At 45.3% G+C, this 25,120-nt stretch overlaps 1 protein-coding gene across 1 annotated transcript in view; it reads left to right on the top strand.

Annotated features, from left to right (window-relative positions):
• Vipr2 (vasoactive intestinal peptide receptor 2) overlaps positions 1-25,120 on the top strand; it is a 79,784-nt gene that overhangs the window by 12,821 nt on the left and 41,843 nt on the right. The window contains exons 3-4 of the mRNA XM_048437801.3: positions 1,864-1,971; positions 3,977-4,074. Of these exons, the coding sequence (XP_048293758.1) occupies positions 1,864-1,971; positions 3,977-4,074 (206 nt within the window). The remainder of the gene's footprint in view (positions 1-1,863; positions 1,972-3,976; positions 4,075-25,120) is intronic.

Raw genomic sequence — 25,120 nt, 5'->3', positions numbered from 1 at the left:
CTTTAGACTTCACATTCGCCTCCCAGAGCAGGAAAATGGCATCCAGGGGTGTTTCTGTTTCTGCTAGGCAATAGAGAATCCTCTGGTATCATCTTTAGGAGGATTTCTGACAGCTTATGTGGACAGCTATGTGGGAACTGCAAAGAATGGTCCATGAAGGCTCAGGGACAGGCATGGAAGGTTTTTAAGTATCCAGTCCCAGGGGCTAGTTAGAAGGTCTTTGGACGTTGTCAGAATTGGAGTGTTCACCCCTCAGCCCTTGCAATTATCGCAAGATGACAAGAGACTGACAAGGCTGTACAAACTGAGTTCGCCGTGAGCACTGTCAGGGCAAGCCTGCCCTGCCTCATTTCTGCAAGAAGTTTTGCTTCTGTGATTTCAAACTTAGGATTTTTTTGAATGTTAGAAGGAAGACGTCCCTCCATGTTGCTGTCCTATTGGAAGCACTACCCAAATTAGCTAGTGTCATCCTTGGCTGCACACAGTGCACACAACCAAGGAGCAAGGATCTAAGGAACCTTTCTCAGCCATACAACTCTCACATGACTTCATTGGGGTGAGATCAGTCCTTCCAAGGCAACCCATTCAAGGGGGAATAATTCCTAGGCACATCAGGCCATGCCCACAGCCCAGCATGAGTGTGGACAAGCCCAGGTTGCCATGGACAGAACCCACAGTAACTGCTGGGCTTGCAGAACCTGCCCCTAACCTCACTGAGCAGGAAAAGACACTGAAGGAAGTGAAATTGAAGGAAGTTTATTAAATCTAATAAAAATCCCTTTGGGAAGATATAAAGGGAGCTAAGAGAATGTCAGAAGACCTAGTGACTTGGTACCCCCAGCTTTGTAGGCCCCCTCAAATGCTGGTATAGTAGATCTCCAAAGTGGATGTCTCGGAAAACTACACAGGAAGAACCAGATCAATAAACCAGCCAGCCGAAGCCAAAAGGAAAGTATCATTCAGTGTCCTGGGTGTCTGAACATATTTAAGGTATATGACTGGTGAACCCTGCTCTAACTAGGCTAAGCTCACAAAACCATTAACTTTACCCTGGAGCAGTCCAGACTTAAGTCTCCACAAGACTCAATACCATGAGGAGCCCAGTTTATCACACTGAAGGTGCAAATCAGAAAAAAAAAAGTAACCACTCTCTCTTTTATTTTAAAATGTAGTACAGAAATATAATGGGATCTTGTTTAGCATTATACAAGAGAAAACTTATGCCATTTGCCATATTATGATGGGCCCAGATGACTTGATGCAATGCATAGTAGAATACGCCGGGCCAAGACCGACAAGAACCACCCAACTCTCTTATGTGGAATCTAAGTCTGTCTCATGGAGCAAAATGTAGAATGGTGTCACCAAAGGCTAACTTTGAGTGCTATGTAGGTGGCAAGAAGTTTCAACTGGGTACTAAAAACATGATCTAGTGACCTATTGCATAGAGGGGTGACTACAGTTAATTTAAACCAGAATGCTAAGATAATTTAAATGTTGACCCATCCTTCAATGTACACATTGTATCAAAACATCTCAGCTACCCTGTAAGTATATACAATTATTAGTTTTCAGTTTAAAAAGAAATATGTACTTTAAAAGTACATAGTGCACATTGAATTATTCACATGCTTTCGACCACAGGCCTGTTGCTTTCTTCAGAAGTATTCAAATGAACACCCAAGCTACTCCTATCTCAAAAGCGCCCTGAGAGTATCTCATAGAAAAATGCTTTGACAGCTGTGTGACGAGCAGTTTCCTTCTTGCGGAGCATTTAGATGGTCACTCATTCTCCTGTCCCCTTCTAAGCATTGTGTTCCCATTGCCCATGATTTCCACCTGATTCTTCGCTTCTCCTTCCAGGCTGCAGTGGTGTCTGGGACAATATCACATGCTGGCGCCCTGCAGACATTGGAGAAACTGTCACAGTGCCCTGCCCCAAAGTGTTCAGCAACTTCTACAGCAGACCAGGTATGATGCTTGCAATGATTCCTGGGCTCAAAGATGTTTGTATCTGGGGGCAAGCTTTTCCATCACAGTAACAAGAGGCTGGGCCTTCCTTCTTTGGTAGCTATGTGCTCCCTGGTGCTAAGGGAGCAGGAGAACATCTGGCACATCTGGCTCGTGGTGGGGGAGTTTTCTTTTAAGGAAGCAGGCGTAGCTCATCCGCTGAAGTCTGGATGGGCAAGCAGGGCAAATGTGGCGGGAAAGGCTGGGTGACACACTCTCCGCAGTTAATGCAGGGAAAACGTGCATGAATGATAATGGAAATTAGGAGACGGGGACGACAAGGTTACTGTTAGCCTGAGAGAGATTCCCACAGGTTGTAAAGTTAGGGAGAGATCTTGCAGCCACCTCAACCCCACTGTGCTATGTTGTCCTTTATGCATGTCTCAGGATACAGGTTTTCATATGTTTTTCATACATGGCCAGGAATCTGTCTAGAAAAGTACAGATTAAAAGACATTAACTTGAACAAGGGAAGTACAATGCTTGGGAAAACTGGAAATTTTGTTTCTGGTCAGATACTATGGGACAAAACACTTTATGGAATGAGAATGTTGACGCTTAAAGCAGGGAATTCAGCTGACTGAAACGGAAAAAAGCAGTCAGAGGAGGCTTGGTCTCCTACTCACTGTGTAGGGAAGCTGTGTCTCTAACCTACCGCATTGCTCATTCATGGTCACGTTAGAGGAGCTCAGCCATGCTCAAGATTCTGTCCTCTAAAAACTTCTCATCCAGTTCAGACATCAACAGCTCCCTGAGGGGCGTGGCCAGCAGTGCCAAGAGACAGTTCACCCTGAATACTGATAGGTCAGGTGCGACCTGAGTCTGAGTCCTCAGAAAGGATAGCAGTAGTTCCCCAGAGAAGGTGATGGGAGATGGGAACCTACAGTCTTCCAGAGACTGTGGATTTACGTCTGCCCGGCAGTGTTGCTTTCAGAATCACCAGCCTAGAAGGAACTGCTAATGCCCATTACCAGATAAGAGACAAGTTCCCGGTGCCTGCTGACTGCTTGGTACCAGTGAACAGGTGACCTTCACCATGTAGAAAATACTGCAGCGCCTTTGAGTCAGAAACCCTATCTCCTGCTCAGGCTCAAACATTACCCGGCCTCCAGGATCTTAGTCTCCCAGCTGTAGGATGAGAGCAGCAATGGTAACTACACGTGCCTCTCAAGTGCACTCTGAAAATAGAGGTGTGTCAAGGAAGACCCTTGCTGAACTGAAATGTCCTAGACTCTGTGGGTCCTATGAGTGGCCTAAGTAAGGGACAGAAGCTCCACGAAGAAGGAAGACATGTGTCCTGGGGGCCTGGAATAAGAATCTGACCTGGTCACTTCAAATCACTAATGTCCTTGTCTGCTCCTTTCCCACCAGGTCTGCCAAGAGCTTCATACTCTTTCTGCTTTGTGTGGTCACCTGCCACATTCTTTGTAAATAGAGTGAATGCTTCATTTGTGAATTTACCATAAATATGAGAATAGGAATACCACAAATATGTTTCTTGCTATTTAAATCTCAGTCACGTATTTTCCTCCAACTGATAGCCACATGAAAACTGCACTACACAGCTTCTTAGGCACTGAAGGGTGAGGGGCAAATCAGTTATCTGATTTTATAAGGAGCAAGGATTGAAAGCTAAAGAAGAAAGCTAGCTCCAGAGAGCTGGGTCTAACAGACACAGACATCAGAATGTGCTGAGGGTCTTGGTTAGGCAGCAGAATAACGGCTCTGCAGTTTCAGCAATGGTGATTAGCACTCGCTTCTGCTTTTACTATCTTGTGATACAGTGTGTCCACTTGTGTCTCCCTGGCGGGCATGTCTCAGAGAGCAAACTATGCAGGGCACCTAAGGAAGGACTTCTGGGTGGTCTAAGTCGCTTGTTGATTAGGGCTTCAGCTTCAACTAGTCTTATCGCCCTGCATCGTGAGGCTACTTTTCAAGAACCAAACATCTGAAATTTACTTTCCAGGAAACATAAGCAAAAACTGCACTAGTGACGGGTGGTCGGAGACGTTTCCAGATTTCATAGATGCCTGTGGCTACAGCGACCCCGAGGATGAGAGTAAGGTAGGTGCTTGGCCGACCGTAAGGCTTCTCTCGCTGACACTGCACACGACAGCATTCTCCACAGGTCTCCTTTCCGTGGTAGTGCAGCTTCTCCATCCACACTTGGTCCCTGAGCTGCTGTGGCCTTTGGGATTTGCTGACTCTGCATAATTTTGGAGGCCCAGGAAGGCCGGTTTTCCTTGCCTGTCAGTATGTCTCGGTGGTAAAGCTTCCTGTGAGGGACTTACCCCTGCCACAGACTAGCGCTTCTGGGGTCTTCTGAGCCATGAATCCTCCTTGCTATCTGGATCTTTCCATCTCATTTACAGTTTTGTCACCGACTGGGTTGCTGGGGAGCTGGTTCAGTAGTTCGTAGTCTGAGCCCATAGAGAGGTTATCCCACAGATAGAGTGCCAGAACTCTTCTGAGCTCAGAGGCTGTGTCTGTAGCTCCTGGTATCTTACCTCAGGCCACTCGTGCCAAGTGCCAAGAGTCTCTCCAGTCATGGCTGCAGAACTTACCCAACCATTTCTAGGATGAAGAGTACCACATTCAGGAGTAGATCTTCCTGAAAGAATGTAATTGTTGGGGATATGGGTATTCCTTGTGGGAGTGCATCCACACTCAGTCCTGTACATCTGCTTGGCTCCACAAACTCTGGCAGCTTTAGGCATCTCTGCAGCACTGTCACTGTGTTTTATCTTTGTCTCGTCCTCCTCCTCAGGCTGGGTCAGCTTCTTACTGCGAGGATTTAGCTCCTTGCAGTCCTACAGTTAGGTATGTACATACATGCCGACTGCTCAGGAGGGTACTCTGTTTCCCTATACAGATGCTAAATAGTCAGTAAATAGCCAGGCACAGCACAGTCACTGGTGTCTCAAGTTGCCTCCTGTCTGTCACAAATGCCCTCCCATCAACCATATTAGCAGTGCTGAGTCTGAGAGTTGACCCACTTGTTCCTTTCCCCAGACTAATTGCTTTCCTTTATTACGATTTATAATTCAAAGCCAAAAGATTGTGAAACTCAAGGAAAGAAATGCCATGTCTTTGAGAATGCTCCCCTGGTTGACAGTACTGCACACTGGTCAGCGGTTAGTAGCTTGGCAACCTCAGCGTTGCATATGTACTGTGAGCCCGACAAGATACGACGCCTCTCACTCCAGCTTGATGGCACTGATTCCATGTGGGGGGGGGGGGTGCTCAGGCTTGGAGAAAAACTGGGATTTTCTGGCCTTCATCTGTCTGATTTTATAACCTTCCATTGCTCCCACACTTGCTTTGGCTCCACTAGAGAGGGCAACCACTGGCCTCCTACCCTCTTCAGTCCTGTTACTGGTAGTCTCAGCTCTGGGCGGGGATGCTGACTGGGACTCCAGCCCTTTAGCACAGTCAGAACACTATGGAAAGGGGCCTACACTGCATCCTGCAGAGTGAAGCAATGTTGAGGGAACAACCAGTAGAGTGTTGGAAGCCAGCATTCCTCACATCTGAACAGATGCCAGCTCATTTCTGACCTACTACGCCACCCCGGAGCCCATGAAAAACCCTGGTCAGATGTGGGAAGAGGGAACCCATGACCCTCCTGTCCCCCATGATGCACATGGTTGATGGCCTGATTCTGCTGTGTGGCATCACTTGGTGCCACTCCCTAAGAAAGCAGATTTCTTTTCTGGACAGTGACACTGTGGTGCTGCCCCCTGTTCTGTTGTGCACAATCACTACCATTAGCCTCTCTGTGACAAGTGCATCTCGTGTTCTCGGTGAAGCCGTGGGTGGTACCTGCCCCCCTAGAACTACAACATGCCGCTGAGCACACAGGACAATTGTGTGATCTGGACTTGGTGATTACAGATTGTTCTGAATTTTGTGTCACCGAGCCCCACCCACAGAGGAGGTTCACTAAACTGAGTCAGGCTCACGAGCCCAGAGAATGCAGAGGAATGGCAGCTACTCAGGATACAGTTGAGAGACTAATAAAGCAGCTGTGTCCTCCTAGGTCACCTGTATCCCGCATGTGTGACTAGAGGCCCAGATTCTCAGACTTCCCTGCTTCTTCCTCATTTCCCAAATCCCGAAAATGGTTGTTTCTGCCCCGTTTGTTAATGGTACCATCCTTGGTGTCACATCGCTGCCAAGTGACGTTTAGCGTTTCACCCTTTTATACATTGGAGCCCACAAGTATGGCCCCCGATTCCACAAGGGCCTTTGGTAGGAGCACAAAGGCAAAGCTCTGGGCAGCCTGGCCTTTGAGGTCAGCATTCTTAGTAGCCCCTTTCTCATCTGGATATTGAGATTGAATAAAACCATCCGAGAGCTCAGATGAAATAAGATCTGAAGCATGTTTTTACAGAAGACACGAGTGTATGTTGAACTCCTGAGATGCCCCAAACTGCCCTGAAGCTGTTCGGTGGGTTCTTTCTAGGAAACTGCCCTGTGACCTTCCGGGAGTGGGGTATCCTCTCAGCTCAAGCACTGGTTCTGAAGGATGGTTTCCTAAGCCCTGTCCTGAGTGTCCCAAGTTCCGATCTAAAGCTGAGATGATGGCCATGGAGCAGGGCTTTGACTCTGTCCCTCTGACGTTGGTCAACCGGGACACATCTCCTGTTTAGGGACCATGTGGGCAGATCAAGCAGCCATAAGTCTCAGGGCTTCTGTGAGGATGTAGAGTTGGGAGGAGTCCCACATCTAGATGGGATCGTCTGCCCTGGGAGCCTGCGTACGGACTTTGTTTCATATCTGAACATAGACGATGTGTAGGTGCTGAGCGGTGCCCTTAAACTGCGTTGTCACTATCTTCCTAACCCCGTGTGCAGCTCCCTGGAGGCGTGGGCCAGACACTCGCTCGAGCCTGCGTTCTCTTGTGCATGAGCTCCTGTGTACGGAGATCTCTGGGAGCCTCCATTCGGAGCTCTCCTCAATGAAAGACTGATGGGAATGCAAGAGGCTGCCATGTGTCCTCACAGGACAAGACCTCTCTTCTCCTTGATTTCTCCTAGATCATACTCAGGAAGTGTTTCCAGAGTTCCTGAGACACTGAAAAACTCCTCAATCCCATTTGGTGCTTCTGAGGGGGCTATAATTAAATCCTGCCTGTGTGAGGCCCAGCTTCTGATCCCTCATGCATTCTGTCTATTTTAAAGAACTATTTTTGTTCTTAATTAAACATTTCAGAGATTCTTCAAATAGAATAAATTTATAATAATGGATTAAAAAGTCAAAATATTTCAATGCAAAAGGCAATGGAAATGATGGACCAAAGTCAAAATGAGTAATTCTTCTAAATTGCAGTCTCCACACTTTAAATACTTTAGATACTGGGTTATTTCAGAGACTCAATGAAATATGAAACTACGGCAAACACAGTGCCATCAGGATACCCTAGGCGCTGGGACAGACTCCAGCTGAGCTCTAGGCTCACACTGCCCGGGCTGAGCCTTGTCAAGACTAGCTCCTTTTTTGTCTTTTTTTTTAATTGAAAATTCATTGAATATATTCTGATGGTGGCGTCTCTCCCCCGTCTCCTCCCAGCTCCTTTCCACACTGCCATCCACCCAACGCCACGGTTCCTTTCTTTCTTTTTAGAAAACTAACAGACAAATAAAAAAAAGTGAACAAACCAGAATTTAAAAAAAAAAAAAACAGTGGAAAAGCACAGGAAACACCAAAGAGACAGACAGACAGACAGACAGACAGACAGAACCCACAATATACACTCAAAAGACCAGTAAGACAGTAAGAAAGAAAATGCCCCAGCAAAGCAATATGAGACAAAAAAAAATCTACAAAGCTGTCATTGAGTTTATCACTCTCTAACTGGATTTAGAACCCACTCCACAAGATGGAACTCATGCCCGCAGGCTCAGGTGCCTGAGAACCTAAGAGAAGCCCTGGCCGGGGGAACACCCAGCTCTTCTGCCTGCAGCAGCTTGAACACAGCCCCAGCTGCTCTCTTTCTCCTCAGATTTGTGTTTCAGGGGGTATCCCAGTCACGTACAGTCGGATTCACCCATGGGGGCTATGTGGGAGGTCATAATTGGCTTCAAAATACATTAAGTTCAAGAAATATAAGTAGACTTCACAAAAATTATAGACGTAGCTACATATGAAAGAAGAAAAGGATAAGTTGACAGTGCCGGGAATCTCCTGGAGGGGGTGGTAAAGCCCTCAAGGCTTCGGCGTAGTGCCCAGAGCTATCTATACGGTCACAGCTCACTTGAGAACAAGAAGATGTCTTTGCTATGCCTTTCCCACCTGGCTCTCAAATAAAGGAACACTTCGGCTAAATTTAGAAGAGAGCTTTTGGCACTTGTGTCAAGTAGACACATTTCTTCCATATTATTTGATATTCCTAAAAATATTTATGCCCTCTGCTCCCAGCATCCAGTAGCCACTCTTCCTAATAGGGTTCCTCATACTTATGCCTGATGGCGCAGACCACACCACCAGCCCTCTGGCTCTATGAATGCCCTTGACCTGTCACAGCCTAATGGTAATCCACCGTTATCTTGGGAGTGGAAGGAGGAATCCCACAGAGACCTTCTATGATACCTGCCCAGAATGGACATCAGTTCTGGGGCTCACCCAGTGGCAGATTCCAGCAGGAGCTCTGACAGACACAAGCATTTGCTCATTCGTCATAGGCCATATTCATTCCAGGCCGCAGTGTCTCTGTTTCCCCTCACACCAAAAGCCTCGTGCTTCATAGTGTTTAAGGCACATGGTTTGTCAAGCTTAAGGCCAGCCGGTGGTGAGGAGAAATGTTTACGGCAGCAAGGTCAAGTCAGCTGTGCACAACTTGAAAAGGCTAGGCAGGCAAGGAGCTACCTCCACCCATGGTGTGGCAGAGAGCTGCAATCCCAGTTGCCCCCTGGAGCCTAAGGTTGAAGCTGCCTTATGAAGACAGATTCAGTTATCAGTCACGCTTATTCCTGATTCAACAGAAGCTTCACACATTGATGTGTTGCAGTAAATCATTAATTCTCTCCAAGGTCAAAAGAGAAGCAACACAGAAAAAGGCTGCCCAGGAACAGATTATTTTTTTCAGATTCTTAAAGTCCTTCCTTTGAGAAATACTACCCTGAAGGAGGAAGTTGCTGTAAACCAGAAAATGAAAGGATAGAGGAGCAATTCATGAAGATGGTCACCCGAAAGCACAAGCTAAGCAGACATGACTCAAAAGGCCTCTCTCTCTCTCTCTCTCTCTCTCTCTCTCTCTCTCTCTCTCTCTCTCACCCACCCACACACACACACACACACACACACACACACACACACACACACTTCTTAGAGTTAAGATATTTGACATAACATGTGGAAATTCCTTGGGATCATACCAGGATTAGCTGTGTGGCCCAGCAGGTGACAAAATTTTTTGTGTAGATGTCCTATCTGGGAATTGAGCTAGGGTGCCTGTCCTTAAGCATCCTTTCTTTGGCCTTGTACATGAGCAGCCCTGCATGGGAGTAATGTAACCAGAACTCTGGCTCTGGGTACAGCAGGTGAAGATGAAGCCTTTTGATTTCATACTAACTTGGATTTTCCCAGAGGGCTCCCAGCAAGCTCAAAAGAATTTGTTCTTCTGTTTATAAACAGAGAGAGAGATTGAATTAATTAGGCTTCTTGTATGGGAAGTAGATGATAGCTAACTTTCTTTTACCTTACGTCTAGGTGGATGGATGTCATTACCTTAGACCCCAAACACCTCATCTTTCTGCCTCAGCCTCCAGAGTCCCCTCCTTCATTTCTAAGAGTCTATCTTGATTTCTCTGGAACCTTAAATCAAAATAAATTTTTCCTTAAAAATAAAAATCTATCTTGAGATAAATTACCTGCCAAGAGAGATCAAGAGCCCCACACAAAGCCATCACAGTCCTCCAGATATCACATTTGCTGCCTTCTTGGTCCTCTCCTACCTGCAGCAGCTCTCTGTGGTGGATGCAATGCTCCAGGTTCATACAGGGACATATAGGAAGCCCAGGATTTCTGGTGAGCTAAATTCTCAGCTCTTCCCCACCTCCCCAGAGTTCTGAAGACATCGACTCAGGAGACTCTGGGTCATGCCATGCCAAACAGTCCTTCAGGCTCCAATTCTGGAAAACCATCTGTTTTTCTGTCAGGACAGCAATGTCTAGAGACGCTAGAGGCCCCTGCACAGACTGGCTTCTGCAGGGTTTGGAAGGGTCTGCTAGCAGTTAGATCTGGGTGCTCTGATGGGCACAAGTTTAAAGTCAAAGATCAGGACATTTTTTTTCTTTCTTATTTTTTATTTTACATACCAACCAGTTTCCCTCTCTCCTCTCCTCCTGTTCCCTCCCCCACCCCACCCCTTCTATCCTCCCACCCAGTCCTGCTTTCTCTCCATTCAGAAGGGGTAAGGCCTCCCATGGGAGTCAACAAAGCATGGCACATCAACTGAGGCAGGACCAAGCTCCTCCCCTTTGCATCAAGGCTGAGCAAAGCATCTCATCATAGGGAATAGGTTCCAAAAAGACAGGTCCTGGCCCCACTGCTAGGGGCCACATGAACAGACCAAGCTACACAATTGTCACCCAGATGCAGAAGGCCTAGGTCAATCTGATACCAACTCCCTAGCTTTCAGTCCAGAGTCTGTGAGCTCCCATAAGCTAAGGTCTGCTGTCTCTGTGGCTTTCCCTGCGGTGATCTTGACACCCTTTGCTTATATAATCTCTCTTCCCTCTCTTCAACTGGACTCCCAGAGCTCAGTCCAGGACTTGGCTGTGGATCTCTGCATCTGCTTCCATCAGTTACTGGATGAAGGCTCTATGATGACAATTAAGATAGTCACCAATCTGATTACAGGGGAAGGTCAGTTCAGGCACCCTTTCGACTATTGCTAGAAGATTTAGCTGGGGTCATCCTTGTGGGCTATAACCCACAGCTCCAGAGAAGCTAAGTAACCAGGAGGACACTAAGGGGGGTGCATGGATCTCCCTGGGAAGAAGAAATAGATGAGATCTCCTGAGTAAACCAGGGAAGGGGCAGTATAAGGGAGGGGATGGGAACATGGGTGATCAGGGCAGTCAAGCTGGGGACAGGACAGGAGGGGGAAAGTAATGAAAGAGATATTTTGGTAGAGAATGCCGTCATGGGGTTTTGGATAAACCTTGTACCAGGGAAATTCCCAGGAACCCACAAGGATGACCTCAGAACATTTTATAATAAAGCAAAGACTCCCAGTTCTGGCTTGCTTGCCTTTTTGTTTAGAAATCATAATCATAAACTCTGCCCATGTATAGAATGCTTAGTGGGATAATATGATTATTATTAATTATATCTCTGATTATTTCCTTACCCCAGAAATTCTATATTGAACTTTTAAAATAAAATTCTCTCCCCACACATTCCACCATCAGAAAGAACAGTTCTTCTTTTTAAAATAATGTGAACATGTTAGGAGAAAGGACAACAAAGTGACTGTGGGCTAAATCTCAATAGGTCCTGCGTATGCCCAGCATCAACTTCAAGGCCTGCACAGGCTCACACAGGCTCACACGGGCTCACACGGGCTCACACAGGGTCACACGGGCTCACACAGACTCACACGGGCTCACACAGGCTCACACAGGCTCACACAGGCTCACACGGGCTCACACGGGCTCACACGGGCTCACACGGGCTCACACGGGCTCACACAGGCTCACACAGGCTCGCACGGGCTCACACAGACTCACACAGGCTCACACGGGCTCACACAGCCTCACACAGGCTCACACGGGTTCACACAGGTTCACACAGTCTCGCACAGGCTCACACAGGCTCACACAGGCTCACAAGGCTCACACGGGCTCACACGGGCTCACACAGGCTCACACGGGCTCACACAGGCTCACACGGGCTCACACAGGCTCACACAGGCTCACACAGGCTCGCACGGGCTCACACAGGCTCACACAGGCTCACAAGGCTCACACAGGCTCACACAGGCTCACACAGGCTCACACGGGCTCACACGGGCTCACACGGGCTCACACAGGCTCGCACGGGCTCACACAGGCTCACACAGGCTCACACAGGCTCACTCAGGCTTGCACAGGTACATATAGGGTAACGTTCATTCTGCAATTGCCCTTGGTCTGGGCTTGTAATCTCCATGGGAACAGTGGCAACACAGACTTCACTACTGATAATCAGCTCTCCCTTAAGGTGGGTACATGGCTTCTTCCTTTCTCGGTGTATCTCTGCCATCCTCATGAAAAATTACATCCTCAGGAGGATGTATATCCCTGGAGGGTTTATGTCCTCAGAAGAGGACATGCTGTCAAGAAACACTTAGTCCTCAGGAAAGACCATGACCCCATGAATCACCAGAAGATGCCATGTCCCCATGAAAGGTTAGACTCCCTTTAAGAGGTGTGGCTCCTGTAGCAGTTAAACTGGAATTTGCCTTGCATCCTCCAATTAACAGCAGCCAACATCCACATGTCTGCTTCTGTGTATTAGACTACTGATCTTCACGACCTGAATGTAGCCTGCAGCCCATCTCAAATGGGTCCAGCGGCTCCACTTCCTCTGATGAATGGGTAAATGATTGGAGGGAAACACCTTGTATTCATTCTTGTGCTGAGATTAAAGAAGCCTCTGATACTCTGAGAGCAAGGGAAATGAATTCAGCCCTGATCTGAAGACACCACCCAGCAAAGAGCCTCCTCCAAGAAAGACTAGGGATACATGGTGTACGACAACTCTTATAAGAAAATATTTAATTGGAGTGGCTCACTCACAGTTTCAGAGGTTCAGTCCATTATCGTCATGGCAGGGAGCATGGTGGCATGCAGGCAGACATTGTGCTTGCTAGGTCTCGATCAGAAAACAACAGGAAGGAGTCTGTCTGACACTGAGTGAAGCTTAAGCTCCCTCAAAGCCCGCCCTCTCCAGTGATATACTTCCCCCAACAGAGCCACACCTACTTTAACAAGGCCACATCCTTTGGGATTACGATAGCCAATTATATTCAAACTGCCGCACATGGTCTGCCTCTTACCTATCATGACTCCTTGAATGACAAGGACATTTTCTCCCAAGATTTTGGAACAGCGTTTCACTGACAGGTAGAAGTCCCAGCTCAGGGTCTCCCTTCTAACCTTAAGGCACCGAACCAGATTTAACCAAGACCCCGAAGGAGGAGTTACAGAGTGTAGATCAGAACTCTGTTGCCGTGAGCTAATGAACATTCTGATGTGCCACTCCACCCTCCCAGGCGGGGCTACTTGGAGTCTAATCCTCAGATCTCAGTATCCTGCAATCTGTGGGAGGAGCACAACTTTATTTTGGACTCAGGGTTCTATGTCTGGAGCCACTCAGCACAAGAACACCTGTTGGCTGAGCCTCAAACTTAGAGAAGTGGTCATTTTTGTGGAAAGTAAGTTTTTTTGCTGAGTAAGGTAACCAGAGTCCTTAATTTGTGGATGATTTAATCATCCTGTGTATATGATCTGTCCTCATAATGTCCATAGGTTCCTTGCCCTTGCATTCAGCTAGACTCAGTGCAAAACAGTACCGAATATGGACAGATGGTTTTTGTCATTTTCCCTTAAACAATGCAGCATAACCGCTATTACATGGAGCTTTCGTTTTCCTGGCTAGCATAGCCACCTGGAGATGATGTAAGCATATGTAAGGATGTGCAGAGGTTATATACAAATACAACACTTACATAAAGGCCTTGAGCGGCTGTTAATTTTTAGGTCCTAGGATCCTGGAAGTAGTCCCCATAGGTACTGAGGGATGATAGAGAGCCTGTTTCTCCAGGTCAGCGCTGAGTCTGCTGGTTGATCACCCTTTCTACAGTCCCCAGAGACAGTGGGGGAAAGAATCACCAGCCCCTGGGCAGCTTCATTAAACTTGAAACAGTGTCTATGAACCCAGTGTGGACCTCATCCTCCTAGCGCACACCATCAGCACCACGGCCAGTTCTTCCAGTGGCTTATCTCCCTTAAACCTCAGCCCAGGAGATAAGGTGCTCTTGCCTCCATTTTATCATGCATGGGGAAACAGTGGAAAATAGTTGTATGAGCCACAGACACCTCAATTACTGAGAATTTGGATCACCAACATATTAACCCCCCAAATAAGCTCTGACTGGTGACTAGTGTATCCTACATATACTCATGAGTTTGTCAGTGAGGAAATCTGAGATAGGTAGGTGACTATTTCTCCATCTATAAAATGAAGTCTACAAATATACTTCTTTAAAGTATTAATGGGACCCTTGCTCTCACTTCTTATATACTGTTGTTGGCAGACTGCATTCTTTGCTATGTCTGAGGCTGTATTCCTAAGAGTATAGCATGCTCCAGAGGTAGATGATGTGACTGGTGGGATCTTGTTGAGAGCAGGGAAATACATGGAGGGAAACATAAGAAAGGACTGGGGCCGTGGGTGTCACTGCTGTTGTACAGCTCTCCTTTGTAGCTTGCTGGGGTAGAGACACAGTCCAGAACAGAAAGACAGCAACCAATAACACACAGATCTAGAGCCACTTAGCTCATGGGAAACTCACAGCTCCTTGCCACTGTCTCTGAAAGTGTACCTCTCAGGCATCATGCTGCTCCTGATGCCTCTGAGCCATGCCCAATGCTCCTCTGTGGCTTATGGTAGCCTGGACTATGACGCAGCAGAAAGGATACAGAACATGGGCTTTGGCTTTGTTTCTTTTCATTTGTTTTAAAATCCATGCCCTTGCAATGTGACTTGTGATATAGTTGTTTATTCCCTGTAAGGAGACACGCGCATGTTCTTTGGACCATCAAAGATGAAATCCGAGGACAAACTTCTGAATTATAACTTATCCCCAAACTTCCTTACCATTTAAGAAAAATTGATCACTTTTGAACTTGTTATATGATAATCTAGAACATTATCAATGTCTAATCACGTATCTGTACTCGAGAGGAGGCACCATTGAGAGTCTCAGTCTTGCTAGGAGGACAAGGCTAGAGTCTATAGCCTACATGGACCTACTGTTGCCTGTGGGAAGCTGGGGCCATGCCTAGATGACCAATTGAAAGAGTGACAGCATCTCTGGAAATGAGCTTTGTATCATGGGGCACAGTGCCATTGGGTTTCTCTTGGCTTCTGAACCTTACTAGAAACTGTGAGGCTGTGTGAGCAAAACCAACATTGTGATCTGGGCTTGGAGGGGCTAAGATGCTTCAAGTGCTGAGAACTGAAATTATATCCTGTTGGCCAATGGTGATACAGTGGGTTTTTTTTAACAATTTTCCACAGTAAGGCTGTCTCTTAAAACCTACACACAAACACAAGTTACATAGACTCTAACACCATGGTATCCCACCCCCCAACACCCACAAGACTAGTATTGATTTCTATATTTCCTCAAGTTGGTAGATTAATTTTGAAAACTATAGATGTGTGGATTTTTCATGTACTGTCTCCTCTTCCCTTCCTTCCTACTACTTGTATTCTCAACTGGCTCACATGCTTCAGTAGCCACTGAGATGGTGCCTACATTAGTATGGAACCTCTGATGCCTGGGGAACAGGAAGGAATGGTCCTAGCTGGAGGGTGGGATGCCCTTGGAGGAACATTCACCACAAAAGGCAGTGCATGAGGGAAGGGACAGTGTGACGACATTTAATGACATATCCAAGGCAGGGCAGAAGGAATATAGCAGTAGGGTCCTTGGTGCACATTTCTGGGCATGAGTACAGCTTGAGAAAGGATGATCCTGGGAAAATAGGCATTGAACTGAGGAAGACATCAGACTAGCAGGCAAGAAGAGGAGGAGGACCCTCTGCAAGGGACAGGAAGGAGGCATTTCCTACACGTTTAGAAAGAAGAGAGGCTCTTTAGTCAGACTCAGAGAGGATCAGGGGCTTAGCCAGAGTGGAGAGGTTTGGAACACAGTAAGAGAGAGGCAGAGTCCATCCAGAAGAGATAATGTGTGAGTGCTCAAGTGCAGGTGGGAGAAGACAGAGAGAAGCAGAGATGTACAGACATGTGGCAACAGGACAGGAGAGCTGGGGTGTGACTGTCATGGGTAAGCCTTTCAATACTGGAGCTCTGTCTCTGTTCTAGTCTAAAGCATCTGCATGTTAAATAAATAGAGAAGACTATGTAGCACCATGAGGCTCTGGAGGCTGATGGTTAGCCTGATCTCAACTGGGTTAAGAAGCCCTTAGTCAGCTCCCATCTCAGAGTCTATGATCCCTAAAGTCACACAGGGTCTGCCTGGTCCATAATCATGGCAATATTCTGTCTGTAGGCCTACATGCCTTTCCATCTGTCTATTATCTATCTATCTATCTATCTATCTATCTATCTATCTATCTATCTATCCATCCATCCATCCATCCATCCATCCACCCACCCACCCACCCACCCACCCATCCATCCATCCATCCATCCATCCATCCATCTATCTATCTATCTATCTATCTATCTATCTATCTATCTATCTGCCTGTCAGCATGCCTATTGCTTGCTGGTTCTGTGTTCAATGCAGCCTGCTCTTTTATTTAAAATTCAAAGGAGATTGGTGACCAGGTCGGGTAGTGCATCAGTAGTTTCTTCTTTCACAGAGACGTGCTCACATGTAACACACTCATTGTTCAAACTAAGTTAGATATGCCATGCGTAAGTGGATATGGCAATTCCAGAAATAATCAGAACAAGGTGAGTCCCCATTTCAGGAAGGGGTATACTGCACCTGAAGCACAATTATCTGAACCTGGGCACAGTGATAATAGGGTAAACAGTGGACAGTTTACATGAGCAGCAGGAGAAATGTAAAATGTGCATCCCATAACAAATGTAAGGCACAAAAGTAACCAGTAAACAATGCATGTAGGAAATGACCTAACGATGTCAAAAAGAAATCCAAAGACATCATTCTGGATACTATATCTTGCTAAGTGGGAAATCAACTTTTGTTTGATTTCTGTTAATAAAACACAGGCCAAAAGAAATTTGGGATGTGGAGTTTCATCTCACCTTACAGCTGTGAGTCGGTCATCTAGGAAAGCCAGGGTAAGAGCTCGAGGCAAGAATCTAGAGGCAGAGTTGAAGCAGAAACCATGAAGGGACAGTGCCTATTGACTTCATGGATTACTGGCTTCCTTTCTTTACTTTTTAAATGGTTTTAATCAAAGCAGAATGACATCACTTCCCCATCACCCTTGCCTTCTTCCACAGTCTCCCAGGAAGCCTCTTCAACATCCCTCCCACGCTCCTCTGTACTCAAGTTGATAGCCTCCTTCTCTTTGCTTATATTTGTTACGTATTTGTGTGTGCACAAATATAAATAAATACAGCCTGGTGAGTCTGTTCTGCTGTTTGAGTGTATGTGGTTTCAGTCTTCACTCTGCAGTGAGCAACCAATAAGAGGTCCCATCCCTGAGAAAGACTAATTCTCCTTCTCCAAGCAGTGAGCAGTTGACTGTAGTTCTTTGTTGAGGGGTGGCAGCCCACAAACTTTTCCCACAGGATGTCCATTGATATTGCTATCGTGCTGGTCTTGTTTATGCAGTCATTTCTAGGAGACATGCTGGTGTTCTGGCTCTTCCCATTTCTTCTTCTAAGGTGTTTCCTGAGCCATGAATACAGGAGCTGTCATGTAGATATATCCAGTGGGGCTGGGATTCCCCAATATCTCTTGATCTCCACATTGTGTGCAGTTGTGGTTTTCTGTGATGACCTCCATTTGCCGTGAAGAGAAGCTCTTCAGTGAGGGGTAGTTGTTTCTTACCTGTGGGTATAAGGAATTATGCTGATCTAGCAACGTGGTGCTAGTGGGCCCTTTTCTAAGGTCCATGGCCTCACTAACCCTGGGAAACTGGCTAGAATTCCAGTACCAGGCATGATTTCCCTCTGGTTGTGTAGTCTGTAAGTCCAATTAGACTGCTGTTGGCTGTTGCCACTTTTTTCACCTTTATGCTGGTAATTGCTGTGGTTCATAGGTGTTGCAGCTAACTGGGATAGTTTAATTGCTTCCCTCCCTCTGAAACTATGGGAGCAGGACCACAGGAAAGAGGCTTTCAGGTTAGTACCAGCTTGAGTAATCCAAATCATATGTCCTAAGTATGTGATGTCTTCTGTGATAAGGACCAGCTCTCAACCCCTAAAAGATAAGCAATGGCTGAATGATTGTCCTACCAAAAGCAATGCACAGATTTAACACAGTCCCAAACAAAATACCTGAAAGATTCTTCACAAAAACAAAAATATCTAAAATGTATATGGAACCAAAAAAGACTTTGATAGCCAAATCTATCTTAGCAAAATATAAGAACACTGGAGGAATTGCCATTTTAGACTACGAGATATATTGTAGAGCCATAATAATGAAGACAATATGGTATCGGCACAAAACCAGATATGCAGACCAATGAAATAAAATAGAAGACCCAAACAAGATCACTCTTAACTACAGCCTCCTGACATATGACCAAGAGGCAAGAAAAATATACACTGAAGAAAAAATAACACATTCAACAAATGGTGCCAGGAAAATTGTATTTTCACATGCATAAGAACAAATTAGATCCAAGTGAATCAAAGGTCTCACCTTGAAACCTGGAACACTAAATCTGCTGAAACACATAGGCAGTTCTCTATAAGATATACGTGTACAAAATGATTTCTAAACAGGGCTCCATTCTCCAAGAAACTAAGGCCAGCAATTGACAAATGCAACCTCACAAAACTAAAAAAAAAAATTCTGTCCAGTTAAGGAAACAATCAAGTGAAGAAGACCCTCACAGAATGGAAGAGAATCTTTATCAGCTGCCAGTCTCACAGAGAATTAATATCCAGAATATACAAAAAAAAAACCTCAAAAAACAGAGTCAAGGACACAACCCAATTTAAAATGGACTAGGAATCCAAATAGTTCTCAATAACATAAATTAAAATGGTTACTAAATACCTCAAAATTGTTCAGCATCCTTAGAATAAGGGAAATACAAAGTAAAATAACTTTGAGATTTTATCTCACCCCACTAAAAATGACTAAGATCAACAGAATAACTGACAACAAATGCTGGCGAAGTTGTGGAGAAAGGGGAGCAGTCATCCACTGTTGTTGGGAGCACTCATCCACTGTTGTTGGGAGCACTCATCCACTGCTGTTGGAGCACTCATCCACTGCTGTTGGGAGTACCCATCCACAGTTGTTGGGATCACTCATCCACTGCTGTTGGGAGCACTAATCCACTGTTGTTGGGAGCACTCATCCACTGCTGTTGGAGCACTCATCCACTGTTGTTGGGAGCACCCATCCACTGTTGTTGGGAATGCAGACTGGTGCAGTCACTCTGAAATGAGTATGGCGAATTCTCAAAAATTAAAAATAAAAACAAATCTTCTCTTTGTATGACCCAGACATATCATTTCTTGGTCTCAAAGAACTCAGCACCCTATTCCACAGGTTGTTGCTCAGCCGTGTTTATTGTTGCTCTATTCACAAAAGCCAGGAAGCATAAGGAAACTAAATACCCTTCAACTGATAGATAGATGATGAAAATGTGGCACATATACACTATGGAATACTATTTAGCTGTAAAGAAAAATGAAATTTGCAGGTAACTAGATGGAACTATAAGGATTATATTGAGTGAGATAACCTAAATGATCAGCTTTCTTTCTTAGACAACCCAGGTACACCAGCCAGGAATGTATCAATTATAGTGGAATTGCCCCTCTCACATCAACAAATTATTCAAGAAAATGTCCCACACACATGCCCAAAAACCAATCTAATGAAGCCAATTCTTCAACTGAAGTTCTGTTTTTCTAAATGACTCTAGATTGTGTCAACAAAACCTAACCAGCGTAACTGGCCGATTATCAACATGACACACAAACACATCAGTATTAAACCATAACCTTTGCTGCTTTGTTTATCCTCTATGACATCATGTTACTATCACAATATAAAACAGTATCATTTTTAAACCCCATTGTCTTTTAAAATCTCAAATACTTTAAAAGTTCAATATCTGTTTTTTAAAAAATATAGAAAGTTCAATTGTAGGTTCTTAAGAAATAAAAAAAAGCAAGTTAAATAATTTCTTACTCCAAAAGCAGATACCCAGGATATAAGAATAAAACACTTAAGCAAACTCAGCCTCCAACACACTTACAATCTTCTGGGTTTCAAAAACTTTATCAGATCCTCCTCCCCAGCTCTGCCATCCATGGCGCACACAGCTTGTGACCCAGACTCAGGCCAGCTCCACTCTATACCTGCTGCTTTCCTCAATGGTCATTCCTCAGCCCTGGCATCTCAGATATGCTAGGGCCTTGACATCTACTGAGGCAGCATCTTCAACAATGTCTTCTCTCCTGGCTGCTTCAAAGATTCCTATCCTGCACATAGTGCCATGCCTTGACTTCGCATCAGAACTCTTTCTGGTATTTTCACTGTATCAATGATGTCTCCTGACCTCTCACACTGCAGAGCCCCAGCTTCTTTCAATGACCCCTTCAATCCTGCAGCTTCCATATCAGTACCACATAGGAGACACTTCCATACTCCCAACTTCAGCCACCACTTGAGATGTAACCTTGGCACCCTTTGGACCACAGTTTCAATGGCTGACCCTGAGGAAATACTTCCCAGGGTATTTCACCCAAATGAAGCTGGTCTCTTATTAATCATAGCTGAGTCTTCAACCCCAGCTAAACAATATTGATTGCCCCAGTAAAGCAAAGGTTTCATTTCTTTGGCAGTGGGAATGTCTCTGATGCTTGTCTGCTCTTAAGACCCTTTTCCAGCCATTGACTATGACACTGGGACCTGTTTCCTCTGCATATGCTGGATTTTGGGGATCCAGTCTGTTTGGATGCTCGCCTTCCTGGACCTGGAGGGAGGGGGAGGGAGCTGGAGCTTCCCACAGGGCAGGAAACCCTGACTGCCCTGGGGGACGGAGGGGAAGGAGGGGAGGAGTGGGGGGAGTGGGAGGGTGTTGGGAGGGGGGGCGGAAATGGAAACTTTTATAATTTAATAAAATTTACTAAAAAAAAAAAAAAAGACCCTTTTCCTCCTACTGGGTTGCCTAATCCAGCCCTGATATGGTGATTGTGCCTGGTCTTATTGTGTCTTATGCCATGTGTGGCTGATGTTCCTGGGAGGCCTGCACTTTTTTGGGGAGGAGACAGGGAGGGGTATCTGGGAGAGAGTAGAAGTTGGGGGAATAGAGGGAAGGAAATAAATTTTTTAAAATGTTAAAGATTCTTGAAGGGCCCCGAGAAAATGTTTGTTACCCTCAGAAACTTCACAAGCCAGGCCTCTACAATCTTTGTTTCCACAATAGCCCATTAAGCTCCAAAAACTCAATGATTTTTCCAGCCCAAATTTCCAAACATTCCTACAACCCTTCCCCCAAAACATAGGCAGGTCTATCACAATATCCTATTCTCTGGTTTAAAAAAAATTGTTCTACTTTATTTTGTTGCTGTGATAAAACATGATCAACAGCAACTTAAGGAGGAAAGGGTTTAATGCATCTGATAGGCTTTAGTCAGTCATCAAGGGAGGCCACGGCAGGAGCTCAAGACAACACCTAGAAGCAGGATCTGGAGCAGAAACCACGTAGGGATGCAGCTTGCTGGACTCTTCATTTTGCTTTCTTATACAACCTAGGACCACTGTCCAGAGGTAGTACTTCTCACAGTGGGACTAGGCTTTCCTACATCAATCATTCATCAAAATGCCCCCACAGTTGTACCCAAAGGCCCGTCTGAAAGAGGTAACTCCTCAGTTGAGGTTCTCTTTTCTTAGGTAACTCAAACTTGTGTCAAATTGACAAAACTAATGAGCACACTGGGCATGGTGAATATAGAGATGTAATATCAGCTTTCTGTCAAGAGCAATAGACAAATTACACAGACTTTAGGAGAAAACAGAACTAACCCATAGCAATAACTAGTAACAGCACATGCAGGAAATAGTCCAGTAATGTCAAAAGAAATCCAGAGACATATTCTTGATGTGAAAGTTCTGTTAAGTGGAAAACCATCTGTTGCTGAACAAGGAGACAAGACTAAACACAATCTCACAAGAGTGGCCAGCAGGCTCCTGCAGTGCTGAGGACATCCACTGAGATGTTCTTCTCACTGGTTAGGGTAGAGAGCTACATATCTGTTGCTGACTGGCTACCATATGCCAAGCTGTCATCCATGGCTTGAGGCTAAAACTGCCACGCTGCTAAGGAAACAGCCTCTGTGAGTGTCCCGGCCGATGCAGCTGCCAACTCAGGCATAGGTCAGTCCTGGCCTCCCTGTTTAATGTTATTTTCATTTAACAGTCATCGCTCTCCTCTGGCCATTCTCTCTGTGAATTGAGGCTGTCTCCAGCTGTTAGGTATTACTGATGGCCACATCACATTCCTTTCCTATGTGCACGGGACATCAAAAACCAGAATCCCAATAGATGCTTGGAGTAGCAGTGGTTATGTGGTTTGGCTATCTGGTTCTGAAGACCAATGAGTACTCTGATGAACCCAACAATTAAGAAACCAAGGGGGCATCATAGGATTGCAGCTCAACTCTGAGTGCTCGCTGCCTATATTTAATAAAAGAAAGACCTGCTTTTCCAGCCAGTCTTCGTCTTCCTAAAGTGTAGCTGGGTTTGAGATCTTCTCCAGACTGCAGAAGTGTGGGGGACTGGAGCACACTACCTCTCATTTATCCAGTAAGCAGCCTGTGGCCCTCTGACTGTGTCACACAAACCTAACAAGAGAACCCACGGCTGCTATCATTTACAAAGGCTGCAGTAAACAAGGCCTCTTCCAACAGGGCACAGTGCGTTATGTTGTTGCTATCTTCTCCAGTAAGTTCTGATATTTGGACAACATTGCTTTCTTTTGGAAAATATTGATACTGGTAGAAGCAGTCTGTGAATACTGCCTTAGTTGAGGATGCCACATTCACTCGGTACAGGTGTCACTTCAGGAGGCAGCGCTGCAGGGTTTCCACACAAGTTACATCTCGGCTTGCTGCATCCAGAGACTTAACAAATGTTTCCATGGAAACAAAAGAAAAACAAAGGTCAATAGTCAGAACAAATTGCATACCAGAAAGGAAAAAAAAAAACAAAACACAGAAAAGGCTTCTGACTTCCAGCTCCCACCACCCTTGCATTGTGGGGGAAGTATCACCCTAGGCCTCTTGAAGTTTCAGCTAGAATATCCTTAGTGGTACCTTCAACTGTGCCAGGACAGTGGCTATGTAGCACAGTGTGGCATTGTCAGCAAATGTAGGAGTGATGGCTTCTCTAAAGCTCGTAGTAGCTTTCCTAGATCCAATTTGACGAAATCAAAGAAAAGGGGCAGCCTCAGTTTTCGGTGATTGCAAATAAGAAGAGTGGAATAAAAATGGAAACATTAGCTTGAAAAAAAATCATAGGAAGATATTGAAAGAAAAATGGTTTAGAGGGAAAATGAGAGTTGAAGACGCTGGTTCGGGGTCAGCAGAGTTCTCTAAAAGCGGTTTTCTTTCTGGAATCACCTGCTCCTGCAGAGGCAAACACGATGACTAAGCAGTTTGCAGAGTAAATCTAGCTTCTTTGAACTCGGGCTCATGGTTCACACAGTCAAAGCCTTTGCCCAGTCCCACAAAGGACCTTCAAGTCAGCATCAGTTGTACCCAAGGAGGCTTACTGGCTCTGGAAGGTCAGCTGTAGCCTATTAGAATTGTCTGGAAACAAGGAATCTCACATTAGACTTGGAAAAGCTCCTCTGCGCCAAGGAACCACCCGATGTGTCCTGTTAGTGGAGAACAGAACCACCATCACAACATTCCACAAAAGTTAGAATATGCAGTAAAAGTTTTTCGGTTCATTTTGTTTACAAAAGCATACTTTGCCAACGGTTCAGAAAGCCCCAGTGAAAAAGAGAACATGGACTCTTTGAATCTAGGAAACAGCACATCAAAGAATGGGTTTCAAACAAAAAGTCCTAAAATTATTTCTTGGATTGGTCAGTTCCATTATTCTGACAATTCCCATCCAACAAAATTCAAGACCTTGAAGCTGTCCAAATGCTGCTCTTCCCCTTCTCCCATGGATCCTCTTGCAGTGTGTGATAGCTCTGTGCAGAACCTTCCAGAAAGCACCAGAGTAAGAGAGGAACTGTCGAAGGGCTGTGGTGAAGACTGACAGGGGCTCAGTACACACAGTGCACCCCAGAACTGGCCTGACAGCATGCTCTCGGGACACACTGGATTGCCAAGTCTCCTACATTTTTTTGGCAGGTCTAAGGTAATGACATCCATCCACCCAGACGTAAGGTAAAAGAAAGTTAGCTATCATCTACTTCCCATGCAAGAAGCCTAATTAATTCAATCTCTCTCTCTGTTTATAAACAGAAGAACAAATTCTTTTGAGCTTGCTGGGAGCCCTCTGGGAAAACCCAAGTTAGTATGAAATCAAAAGGCTTCATTTAAGATTCAATTTGGAGAAGTTTGTCAAAAACATCAAAAAAACGTAAAAGCATTGTTTAAATAGGATCAAAGACAGTTGTCTGCCTGAAACGGTGACAGACTTTAAAACCAAATACAAAAAGTTACATAGTTATTTAAAAGACAAAGAGAGAATATAACTTTTTAACAATAAGCCATACAGTAAAGAAAAGCCTTCAGGATCTCCTCTCAGGAGCTGAGCCTTTCCCTGGGGGATATACTTCCCTAGATACATGTATATATGTAGACACCTATGTACTCAGGATTGTGAATTCCATCATCAGCAGAGCACAAAGATAAGTAAGTCCAGAAATGGTGGAGCACACTAGTTAAGCCAGCACTGGACAGGCAGGAGGATCCTGAGTTCAAGGCCACCTTAGGCTAAATAGGTAGTGAGTATCTCAAGAAACGCAAGAACAGGAAGAAAGGAAGGAGAAGAGGAAAAAAACTAACCAGTATTATACCTTTTCAAAGAACAAATTCTGGATTTTACATTAATGTATTTTATAATAATGCTCATTTTTAAAATACTAATAGTTCCATCGAAGCCTGACCACAGAAGGTCCTCCTTCCCCGCCTCTGTCTCTGCTCCTGTCCTTCCCTTCTGCTGTCCATAGAAGCTGACTGT

The sequence above is a fragment of the Myodes glareolus genome, chromosome 11 (genome assembly GCF_982192425.1).
Source record: "Myodes glareolus chromosome 11, mMyoGla1.1, whole genome shotgun sequence".
Taxonomy (NCBI): domain Eukaryota; kingdom Metazoa; phylum Chordata; class Mammalia; order Rodentia; family Cricetidae; genus Myodes; species Myodes glareolus.
Note: the sequence above shows the minus strand (reverse complement) of the source record. Positions and strands in the feature narration are given on the sequence as shown.